This window comes from Malaclemys terrapin, chromosome 20 (assembly GCF_027887155.1).
Source record: "Malaclemys terrapin pileata isolate rMalTer1 chromosome 20, rMalTer1.hap1, whole genome shotgun sequence".
Lineage (NCBI taxonomy): Eukaryota > Metazoa > Chordata > Testudines > Emydidae > Malaclemys > Malaclemys terrapin.
In genome coordinates, this window is record NC_071524.1 from 14,349,888 (window position 1) to 14,362,147 (window position 12,260).

The window sequence follows — 12,260 nt, forward strand, 5'->3', positions numbered from 1 at the left end:
GAAGAAAGCTAATATTGCACCAATATTTTTAAAAGGTAAATGGGATGACCAGATAATTATAGACCTGTCAGTCTGATATCAATCCCGGGCAAAATAGAGTGGCTGACGTGGGAAGGTAATATGATTAATGCCAATCAACATGGATTTATGGAAAATAGACCCTGTCAACCTAACTTGATACCTTTTTTTGATGCGATCACAAGTTTGGTTGATAAAGAGAACAGTGTTGCTGTAGCAGACTTCTTGTGAGGCGTTTGACTTCGTACCTCATGACATTTTGATTAAAAAACTAGAAAGCTATCAAATTAACTTGGCACATTCTCAATGAATTCAAAGCTGGCTCACTGATAGGTGTCAACATGTAACTGGAAGCCGGGAATCAGCCTTGCACAGTTGTATTTCTAGGAAGCCCCTCAGGGATCATTGGCCCTACATTATTTAACCTTTTTATTAGTGACCTGAAAGAAAACATACGTTGCTGATAAAGTTGGCAGATGACACCAAAATTGGAGTGGTAAACAGTGAAGAGAACAGGTCACTGAGAGAGAGCGAACGGGATCACTTGGTAAGCTGGGTGCAAGCAGACCGTAGGCATTTTGATATGGCTACATGTGAATGTGTACATCTGGGAACAAAGAATGCAGGCCGTACTCCCAGGATGGGGGACTCTAGCCTGGGAAACAGTGACTCTGAAAAAGATTTTGGGCAGGGGGGCAGACAATCAGTTGAACATGAGCTCCCAGAGCAATGCTTTGGCCAATAGGCCTAATGCAATCCTTGGATGCATCAACAGGGGAATCTTGAGTAGGAGCGGAGAGGTTATTTATTTCCCCTCTGTATTTGGCACTGGTGTGACCACTGATGGATCTTGTGTCCCGTTCTGGTACCCACAATTCAGGAAGGGTGTTGATAAACTGGAGAGGGTTCAGAGAAGAACCACGAGAACGATTAAGAGATTAGAAAACCTGCCTTACAGTGACAGACTCCAAGAGCTCAAACTATTTAGCTTAACTGTTGCCTGACCTATTGATTGTTTATTGATTATATTAATTACTTAAGAATTCCTGTAGTGAGTCGGTGTGGCTCCCCTCCTGCCCAGAAGAGGGGGCCCACGTGCCGGCACCAGAGTGGGTGGGACCACCACCGCCTGTCCCCGCCCCCCGGAAGTCAAGGGGCGGGACAGGAAGTATAAAGGCCGGCCGCCAGAGCTCAGTTGGCGGCCAGCCACCACAGGGAGCAGACGTGCGGCCGGGAGCTCCCGGCCGGGAGACCGTCGAAGACCCTAGCTGGCCTGAGCTACCCCGGGCCCGCTACGAGGAGGAGCCGCCGGAGCCCGTGCACGCCCGCCACTGGGAGAACCCCTGGGAACCGAACCCCGCTAACCCTGAGGGTGAGACTGGACCCGAACCCCTCAGCCCCTGCTGCTATCCAGAGGAGCCGCCTGAGGACCATTGGCCGGACTTCCCGGCAGAGCTACCAGACTTGCCGCCGAGCCCGGGCAGAGAGGAGCCCATGCAGGTGGACTGGCCCGATCCCGGCGCAACGACCGAGGTAGGCTGTGAGGGGGATCACGGAAGTAGCCCGGGGGTAGCCGACCCCGGTCCGGCTGCAACTGAGTGTGAGCCTATGTCAGTGTGTTGCGGTCTGGATACCCCACTGACCAGCAGCGGCAGCAACCGCTGTTAGGGCCCCGGGCTGGAACGCAGTGGAGTGGGTGGGCCTGCGTTCCCCCCTGCCACCCTCCGTACGGGTGGCAGGCTTCCCCCTCACCCAACGCTCGGCTACAGGGCCTGGCCTCTGAACTATTTGCTCGCTCAGCTCCCTGCAACAAGGGCCTGAGCTTAACTGTGTTTGCCCCGCCCTGATCCAGGGCCTGGCCTCTGAACTATTTGCTCGCTCAGCTCCCTGCAACAAGGGCCTGAGCTTAACTGTGTTTGCCCCGCCCTGATCCAGGGCCTGGCCTCTGAACTATTTGCTCGCTCAGCTCCCTGCAACAAGGGCCTGAGCTTAACTGTGTTTGCCCCGCCCTGATCCAGGGCCTGGCCTCTGAACTATTTGCTCGCTCAGCTCCCTGCAACAAGGGCCTGAGCTTAACTGTGTTTGCCCCGCCCTGATCCAGGGCCTGGCCTCTGAACTATTTGCTCGCTCAGCCCCTGCAAACAAGGGCCTGAGCTTAACTGTGTTTGCCCCACCCTGATCCAGGGCCTGGGCTTTGAACTGTTTGCTCGCTCAGCCCCTGCAACAAGGGCCTGAGCCTAACTGTGTTCGCCCCGCCCTGATCCAGGGCCTGGGCTTTGAACTGTTTGCTCGCTCAGCCCCTGCCATAAGGACCTGAGCCTAACTGTGTTTGCCCCGCCCTGATCCAGGGGCTGGGCTCTGAACTATTTGCCCGCTCAGCCCAGCAAGCAAGGGTCTGAGCTAACTGTGTTTGCCCCGCCCTGATCCAGGGCCTGGGCTCCTGAGCTTTGACTGTGGTTGCTCCGACTCTGCACCAAAGAGCCGGAGTTTCAGGACTAACTGACTGCTTATTCCCAGAGTAGTGAGTCGGTGTGGCTCCCCTCCTGCCCGGAAGGGTCGAGCCCCGGCTAGGACCAACTACAATTCCCCATTAACATTCTGAGGTTTGGTAGGTTCTTGTCTCCAGCTCAGGCCCAATATTATTAAAATGAAAGGTCAGTTGGGAACCCGGGTGTGCTTGGTTGCAATACTCGCACTCGTTTTATTAACACGACTGGTAAAATTGCAACATGCCAAGCCAGCAAGGTAGATTGAGATAATACAGAAAGTGCATTTGAGCATCTATATACTCACACCATCCCTTGCTGAACAACCTGAAGTGTTAGTTATTATCCTCCTCGTCACCATCACTAGTTGTCATAACCCTGGCACCTCCCAGGAGTTCCATCTCCCAAGGCACTCAGGCCAGGATACAACTTTTAAACGGTGTTACACAGACGCCACTATGCCTAATGTTCAGGAGGGGCTTCTCCCCTTTTCCTCGTTTGTATTTCCTCACTCTACTGTGATTGGGAGCCCCTTCTCCCATAGACTACTAGCCTGTTTACCTCATGCTTATTAGCATATACGTCAATTAGTTACCACGGCACCCTTGTGGTCAGCCATCTGCTGATGTTCCTAACTTAACATATCCCCCCAAGCTGATAGAAACTATCATCTCGTGACTACCTGAGAGCAGTTTAGTCACCATAGTGTTCTGTCCTGCGAGATCTTCTGAGCCAGGGTCCCTCCTAAGGTTAGCTGTTCATGCTAACGTTTTGGGGGCTATATGCCTTGCTTAGTTTAGCTAAGCTATTGTCTTGGAGGTCTGTCTCACTCTGTTATTGCTTTAACTTATACTCCCGCCTTACCTAGCAAACACCTACAGGCTACATAAAGAGAAGATTAGGGGGAGGCTTGATCTCAGCCTACATGGGAAACAAATAGTTAATGACAGGCCCTTCAATCTAGCAGGGAAACGCCTACCACAACTCAAGGGCTGGAAGCTGAAGCTAGATGGATTCAGACTGGAAAGAGCGTACATTTTTAACAGTGAGTAATTACGCTTATCAAGGGCCATGGTGGATTCTCCATCGCCTACAGTTTTTAAATCCAGACGGGATGTTTTTTCTAAAAGCTCCACTCTAGGAATTATTTTGGGGCAGTTCTCTGGCCTGTGCTATCCAGCAGGTCAGGTGAGGTGATCCCAATAGTCCCTTCAGGCCTGGGGAATCTGAACTGTTGAGGATCTGGGCCCAAATGGGAACTGGTTTGATCTTTGTGATCGCTTTGGAGCTCCACGGTAATCCCCAGGCTCAGCAATGCTGTGTTTAAAACTCTCCCCAACTGACAGCTGCCCCTGGGATCTGTCGGAAAACATCCCCGAGACACGCCAGGGCAGTTCTCTCGCTCCATTCCTTGCTGTAAAGAAATCCACAAGGTTGTAATGATGGAGCCCTAGTTAGAAATCTAGAATGAGAATAAATAAATGCGACAGAGAGCCCTGTGGCACCTTATAGATTTACAGATCCAGACTAACACGGCTACCCCTCTGATAATAGATAAATGGAGGCTCATGGCATGGACTGGTGGCTTTTGAAGAAATGGCTAGGCCCAGCTCCTCAAAGGTATTTAGGTACCTAACCCGCAGGAAATTGAGGGGAGTCAGGTGCCTGCAAGTGCCCACATCTGCACAGATCCCCTGCATTTTAGCATGTTTCCTTCACCCTATCGTCAGTTCTCACCTATGAGCCCTTGGTTTTGTTGCACTCCTAGATGCAGTGTATATCCCCTTTCCATTGATGAAGTGGGCAAGTGGCGAACTAATTAATAAACTTGCACTGGTTGTCTTGAGCAGTGCAAGACGGTATATTCCTGAGGCACAAAGCTGGGAGCTGGGAGGATTGGCTGGTGCCTTTTTCTGTGTGATTCATGAGTGGCTCGGGGAGCATTCATGCAATCTAGCCGGGTGTGGGGCTCCACATGCGGTTGTGCTGAGTGATCACAGCGCCCAGAGGGGTTTGCTGCTTGTCACTAGCAAAGCATTGTGAGAGACAGCCCAGGCTGGAGAGTTAAGGTGGCACAGTGGTCCCACAGTCCCAGGCTGCACCCCAGGGATCCTGTCACAAGAATATTGTCTCCCAAACAGTCTGAGAGTGGTAAAAACAAATCCATATAGCCATCAGGGAGATGCTGGAGGGAGAATAGGGCAGAAGGTCCCAGCGACAGTAAAAATATGTCCACTAGCTGTAGTGCAGCTGGGGGGAAGGGAAGCTGGGTCCTCTGCCCGTTGCAGAGGAAGTAAGCCAATCCACTACCGGAAAAGAGAAGCGGGAATGCCTCCCGCCCAGACAGGCAGGGTTGATTAGGAGGAAGATGAGGAGTTGCAGAGAGGGGCCAAAGCAGGCGTCGAGGGACGAGCTCCGTTCCAGTGAATGCAGTCTCATCCCAGGACTGGCTATTACCATCGAGACTCAAGCTGTGTAGCCCTTCCGCAGGAGACCTGGGCCTGGCTTGTTTACCGCAGGGCCCGCCAAACCCATGCAGTGTAGCGCAGTTCTTGCCAGCAGAGGGCAGCACCGACCATCCTCTTCACATGCCATTGCTGGACATAGATGGGAAATCCGTATCCAGTCTGAGCTTTGGGGGCTGCCCTCCTGGCCTGAGCAGGGGCAGGGTTACAGGGGAGCCCGGCTCAAGCTCTCTGTGTGGGGAGGAAGCCGTGGGGCAAGACAATGGGCAAATTAAGTGGCCTACAAGTTAAGCCGATGCAGAGCCCCATACAACCTTCTGCTGTTCTGCAGACCCCCTTTCCACGGCCCAGTGTAGCTGGGTCACCTCCCATAGACCCAGAACTATACTGGGGAGACCCACCCCCTCTCTCTGGGGGAACTGGTGCTTCTCAGAGCCCCTGCCATGAGGCTTTGGGGAAAAACTGCAGAAAGGAACTAGCTCGAGACTCCAGCCGGGAGCAGCAGGGGACGCTGCAACGGACTGGACTTTCCTCCCACCCTCTTCGTCTCTGCTCCCCCTCCCTTCCTAAACCTACCCAAATAAAATCATGGCACGAACCTGCCCTTTGATGCCATCACATTGTTCATGCTCCACCCTTGCCCCAGCCTGGCTCTGTCTGGGCTTATTCAATTGTCCACGTGGAAGGGCAGACTGCTACCACTTGTACAGCCCCTAGCACAATGCCATCCCCTGTAATAAACATGATTAACAACAATAAAGGGAGTATAGATCAGTCCTTTAAATCTGGCCCACAGTGGAAGAACAGCTTGGGCTATGCTTCCTGATGCACTTAGGGTAGCTTGGGAGGTTACCAGTAGAAAGTCAGGTCCTGTCTTGGCTACCATAGATGATGCTGTGGCCAACTGGAGAACCAGGAGGTGTAAGACAGACACTGGGAAGGGACACCATCTTGGAAAAGGCCTAGTTCACAGCAGTCATCCTAGAACACGGGTAGGCAACCTGTGGGATGCCAGCTGATTTTCAGTGGCATTCACACTGCCCGGGTCCTGGCCACCGGTCCGGGGGGCTCTGCATTTTAATTTAATTTTAAAAGAAGCTTCTTAAACATTTTTAAAACCTTATGTACTTTACATACAATAGTTTAGTTATATATTATAGACTTCTAGGAAGAGACCTTCTAAAAACATTAAAATGTATTACTGGCACATGAAACGTTAAATTAGAGTGAATAAATGAAGACTCGGCACACCTCTTCTGAAAGGTTACCGACCCCTGGGCTAGAGGCGCTCCTCTTCCAACCCCAACAGAACAAGACTGGATTGGGCCGGTATTTAAAGGACAACAGTCAATTGGAAGCAGTAGTGTGGAAAAAAAAAGGAGAAAGAAAACAATCTTTATTCATTGCTAAGCAGAACACAAGGGCAGCACCCCCTGCCAGCCCTCCTGCTGTCAGCTGCTCGCCAACTTTCACCTGAAGTGATCCAGTGTGCAGCCAGCAGTTTAATGATTGTCATGCTCTGCTGTGCCAAAGCCCTTGCAAGTGAGTGGAGGCAGATTCCAGGCCCCCACAGGCTACAAGCCAAGGCGGGTGCCGGCTTTCGGAGACTTGCTCGCACTGGGTGATTGTGCAACATTGGATTTCCCTAGGATGGGGGAGAGCGAAGGCTCAGGGGCTGGCTCTGGGGGAGGCAGCCTCGGGCAGGAAAGCAGACGGGAACCGTATGGGTGGGCCAACCTGACTCACCGCAGATGGGAAGCGAAGCCCAGCCGTGGCACAAATCGGCAGCTGGTCCCATACCCAATAGCCCAGGGACTGCATAAACCAGCGTTCCCTGCTTTTTCCGCGTGCTAGGACCTGGTTCTTTACTCTGTCTTTATTGACCTCCCCTCCCCCACATACTGTCTACGATGCCCATCATCTGAGGGTTAGCTCACTGCTCCCCCTCACCTCCGCTGCCAGCCTAAAGTAAGGGGGCCCAGGCCCTATTGGGGCCCCGTAGACCAGCCACAGCAGCAGAGCCCGCTTGTTCCGAGGCCACGCTAGGAGGATCACAGCGTACAAAGCACAAACGCACCTGTGGACAGTCTTGTTTTATTGTTTACACAGTCAAGACTAGACATAGTTTAGAGTTACAGTCATTGCAGCATTGAGGACAGACACTGCCACCACCCCCCCCGAGCGCCCTTGAGAGCAGCACTGCCCCTGCAGGGCTCCTACCAGCAATTCCTTTGGCATTGTGTACTTTGAACTTGCCCCTGCATCCCCGTCCCCTTCCGTCTCAGGGGCAGTGGGGAGATCTCAGCCCAAAGACCAGTCTAGGGATTTGTTCATGTTTCCAAAAGGCTGAAGCAGATTCAGACAGACCTGTACCCAACCTTCCTAAACCCACAGGCACTGATCTGTGGCCCATGTAAACCACATTCCGCTGCTCCTACATGCAGGTACCTTCTGGAGATGGAAATTCTTGTCTCCAGGGATAGGGGCCAGGGCTGGCTTTCAAGCCCAATAGATGAGGAGACCTGCAGTCCCCCCAGCAGAGTCTGCCTGAGAATCACGGAGCTGCCACTACAGTTACTCTTGCTTCAAATTGTGCTTCCCTCTCCCCGGGACTGGGATGGCAAAGATCCCCTGAAATCCAGGGTTAGTACTGACCAGTGTGGGACCCAAGCCTGCAGATGGGGCTGTGTTGAGGAGTGCTATATCACCGTAGCAGCTACAGGGCCTAAGCAAGGCTCAGACCCCAGTGGGGGATGCCCCTCAAATCACCACCCTCAGGATTCAGTTATCCCCCATATTGAGCCTTTTCTCACCCCCCTTCTGGAACAAAGGGGATGGAGTCTCTGCCCAGGTCACGCTGGTGAGAGGCAGCTGGCGCAGGCCAGCCCAGGTGGGAGCATGCCCCTGCAAAGCCCTACCTGTGTTACTGCGGGCTGGATCCGACCCTGGATCTGGGGGCATAGCCGCTGGTTCTTGGAGCTGGGATGCCCTAGGATTATTTCCAAGGCAACTGCAGAATGGGTCTATCCTTCGGGGGGAATTGTGGGCAGCCTTGGAGGACTAGCAACAGATACCCAACAGCTGTGCTAGCTGGCCCAACCTTAGAGCAAACTGGGCCAGAGGGCTTTGTAGGTGGCTGGGCTAAAACCCAGGTTATCTGCCTCCCCTGAGGGAAGGAGACTGGCTGAAGGTCACCGTGAAGCTATGGCAGAGGTCAAGAGGCCCAGGCTACAGCCCAAAGACAGCCGCGCTACCGGCAGTACAGCTTGTCTCTCTAGAGCTGGCTCACCCGCGGCTCCGGTTTCTTCCCTCACCTGGAGTAATGATCCTGGTTGCCATGGAGACGGCTGCCAGAGGAACACTTGGCACAAGGCCACTAAATGCCCTGAAGCGCCTGTTTCGTGCCAATGTCCCCAGCAGCGAAAACAGCATTAAAAATATCCCCCCCCAGCAAAGGGAGTTCACACGGGGATCAGCCGGGGCTTGTTCTCTCCAGCGAGCGGCTCGGCACTCTAGGGGCCGGGCACGAGGGGGTGAGCACTCATCTGCAGCAGCTGCCCAGATGTTTGTCTGGTGGCAGGAGCCCCCTGGGTGGAAGCAAGGCTGCCTGGGGCTGCCAACAGGAACCAGACCCTGGTGGACGGTGTGCGACTCCCCCACAGGCCAGGCTGCCTGCTTAGCCGCTCAGATTTCTTCAGAGAAGGGAGGCCGCCCAGAGGACGGTGGGCAGCACCAGCCTAGGTTTGGCAGAGAACCGCAGCCTGCGGGCCGACAGGGCACAGCAGGCAGCCCCGGCATCTCCCAGGAACGCCTCGGTTCTCTCAACACCCCCCATTGAACCCTCAACTCAGCCTGAATCCTTAGAGGGCAAACGAAGGGCCTTCAAAAGCCCAAGTAAAACCAGCGTTAAAGAGCCAGCTTGAGTAATGAAACGCTCCTCCCCTGGCCTAGGCGGGAATCCGCCAGAGACCCCGGGTCAGTAACAGCACATGGACCAGCAGAGCGGGCAATCACATCCAAGATCCGGCCAGTACAGCAAACACCCTCCCCTGTCAGATCTACCGAGGGGCCTGGCATCTGCTCCCAGCCTGCCCCCCATCTGTTTAAAACGGGGTCGGACCTTGATGCCAAGAGCAAACCCAACCCTCCCTCGTGATTCCTCACCCCAAAGTCTCTGGGGAAAATACAGCAGAGATTCAAACGGACCAACCCACCGGACTGAGGCTGTGGGTGAAGTCAATAACTTAAGCGCTACCAGGGCCTGATAGCTCCCAGAACGGCTTGCTGGGGAACGGAACAGAACAAGCCATTCGCCTCCAAGAACAGCTCCAGATCAGAGCCTCCCATGGCTGGTCGTGGCACAGGGGAGAGCAGCAGATTCCAGCTGGCATCGGAACAGCCCTGCAGGATTTGGGTCTAGAAGGCTGAGGAGTGAATGAGGCCAGAGGAACCACAGCCTGTCCGAGGTTATGCTGAAGAGCCAGAGGGTTGACACATCAGCACTGAGCTGTAACCCTTGGCTGGAGTGTCCAGCCCAAGAACCAGGGCTTGGAGTCAAATAATTAAGGCAATGCCTAGCGTGGGTGTTGACGTACAGGCTTCCCCATCAGTCCAGGATCTGTCCCGTTCCCTTTTGATGGTAGATGCCACGTGCAGCCTACAGTCCATTGGTGCTGTCTAAGGGCTCCCTCCCCTCTAATCTGGAGAGACCAACTCACTTGTATCATTTAAATAGCAAAATAAATTACGTCAGCCTGGCTGGAGCAACCAGTTTCTCGGGACACCAAGAGACCGTGGGACACAGACACATGACTCCACACCAACGTCAGCGCCGGCTCCTCCGGGACCGGCGTGACAGACAGGACTGGACCACAGCCACACGGACAAAGGCACAAGCTGTTTCACAACCAAGTTGTAGCCACATGGAGAGAATGCGGGGGGGATCTCTTCCAGGGACCCCCAGCCGGAGCTCTGGAGGAGCTAGAATATCAAGTCTTTCAGGCAAGGAGAGGTCAGAGGTCAGGAAGGGCCCGCGAGCCAGCCGGCCTCCACTCGAGCAGCTGAGCGCACAACGGAAAGTGGCGTTACCGGTAGTTCGAGAAACGCCAGATGCTTAAGTACATTTAAAGCGCAAGGAGGTCAGTTCTGGTGCTTGCTTGGTCCAGAAAATTAACAGGAAGAGAGCAGGGGCGGGAGGGCAGACCTCAGAAGGTCAGAGGCAAGGAGTGATTCAAGAGGCCTCTGACCCAGCACAGGCTGCAGCCAGCGTCAGGAGAATGGGATTGACATAGAAAAGGAATAAGAGATGGGGCTGGGAGCCCAGCCTAGATTCCGGCACCCTCAACACAAGTCAGATGGGTGGTGTCAGGGGGTCACTCTAGAAAGTTGTCGGATTGTCTTGAGCTAATCAGCCCCCTCACAGAGATTGCCTCGGCCCAGGAGATTCAAGGTTTAAGAAAACCAGAAGTGGCCGTTTCTGCTCTGATTGACACATCTTTAAAAAGGAACCCTAAAAAAAGGAAAAGTCTCCGACCAGGACCACGCTCCGGGCGCCGATTACATCACAGACTCCTTCTCGCAGGAGCCAGCGGCAGCCAGCGGGACGGGCCCGTCTCTCTTGATCAGTGGGGAGCCTTCCTCCTCGCCCGGAACCTTGCTGGGGCCCAAGTCCTCAGTCTTGATCTCCACCAGCTCCTCGGCTTCAGCCTTCCCCATTGTCCTCTCTGTGTACACCTGCAGGAGGCCGGCTCCAAAGGCGTCTCCTTCCACGTTGAGGACGGTGCAGGTGCGGTCCCTGAACAAACACAGGAGGATCGGTAGGTGAGCAGACGGGCGACAGCAGGGAGTCAGACACTGCTCCCCAGCTCTGAACCAGGGGCAGGGGCTTCAGCGCCACCGGGAGACGGCAGCCCAGCGCTGCCACAAAGCCCCTGCCCAGCAACCCAGAGCCCTTCACGCAGCTCTTGACCTCTGGTTGGGCTGGATGCTGACTTGGCACAACTGTGGCAGATGCCGCCAGAGGATTTCTAGAGCAGGAGGAATGCTGCACCCCGCAGGATACACCCTTGTGCCCCAGGGCACGTCCCATTCAGAGCCGGGGATTTGCTCCGAGCTGGTCCCACTCCATCAGGCTTTTTAGCTGCTAGGCCCAGAGTGTTCAGACATGGGGAAATAGCACCGAGCCCACTAACCAGGCCAGCCAGTTCCCTAGCTCACCTTGGACAGGAGCCAGCAGCAGTCTCCTCGCACTGATCATGCCCATGATTGAGACACTCTTCCCCGTCCTGACCTACCCACTCCCCTCCCGGGCCTGGTTACATGCAAGGGTAACCTCGCAGGCATCTGCCCCAAAGGCTGCTCTCATGGGAGACTAACCCACGCACCCCCTTGCTTCAGCTGCCCACTGGCAAAGCGGCACTGCGCTGTGCCGCAGGGCTTGTCTACGTGGCACCGTCCCTTCCCCTTTGGAAGCAGGGGCGGCTGCGTGGCAGGCGAATGCAGCAACCGCAGCCCCATCCAAGCAGAGACAGCCTATGGGGAGTGCAGCCGTGTGTCACTTTGCCCAGGGCTCTCCCCGTGCAAGAGAGACTGCTCTCCGCTGGTTTAACGTGCTCTGCTGAGGCTGCAGAAATGTAGGGGGCCTCTGGGAAGCGGATTCCCACGGACCCAGCCAGCCGGCCCATTCCAGCCAGCTGCACCCGCCGAGCCCATTAGACGGATCTGTCTGTTCTACCCCGTACAGCCCGCGTCAGTGTCTTTGCCCCCCTGTCCTGCCCTTACACGAGCCAGTCCACAGCCAGGATGAGGGAGATGTCGTTGGTCGGCAGCCCAACGGCTTCCAGGATGATGGCGAGGGTGAGGACGCCACCGGCAGGGATCCCCGCTGCCCCCACGCTGGAGGCTGTAGCTGTAACACTGCAGGGCAGAGAGAGAGATCAGACACGTCACCAGTGCAGCAGGGGTGCTCGTACATAGCACTTTTCACTGGTGGATCTCAAAGCACTTCACAATGTAACTCACTTATCCTCACAACCTCCCCCCGTGGGGCAGGGCTCATTCCCATTGTGCAGATGGGGAAACTGAGGCACACAGGGGCCAAGTGACTTGCCCAAGGTCACACAGTCTGTGGTGGAGCTGAGACTTGAACCCAGGTATCCCAAGTCCTTGGGTAGTGCCCTAACCACGTGATCCTTGAGTTAAGGAGTACGTGGCCAACGGATGTGTGTCAGCACTGCTCAGAGAAGGGACCTCCCAGCAGCATGACCAGCCAGTGACAGGCCCCACGCCAGCC

General features: G+C 54.9%; 1 protein-coding gene across 1 annotated transcript in view; it reads right to left on the reverse strand.

Moving 5' to 3' along the window:
* Nucleotides 1–7,047: 7,047 nt before the first annotated feature.
* The window catches only part of SLC1A5 (solute carrier family 1 member 5), a 29,984-nt gene continuing 24,771 nt past the window's right edge, over nt 7,048–12,260 (reverse strand). Inside the window, exons 7-8 of the mRNA XM_054009639.1 lie at nt 11,750–11,884; nt 7,048–10,763 (exon numbers count right to left, since the gene is read on the reverse strand). Of these exons, the coding sequence (XP_053865614.1) occupies nt 10,526–10,763; nt 11,750–11,884 (373 nt within the window). The 3' untranslated portion in view covers nt 7,048–10,525. The remainder of the gene's footprint in view (nt 10,764–11,749; nt 11,885–12,260) is intronic.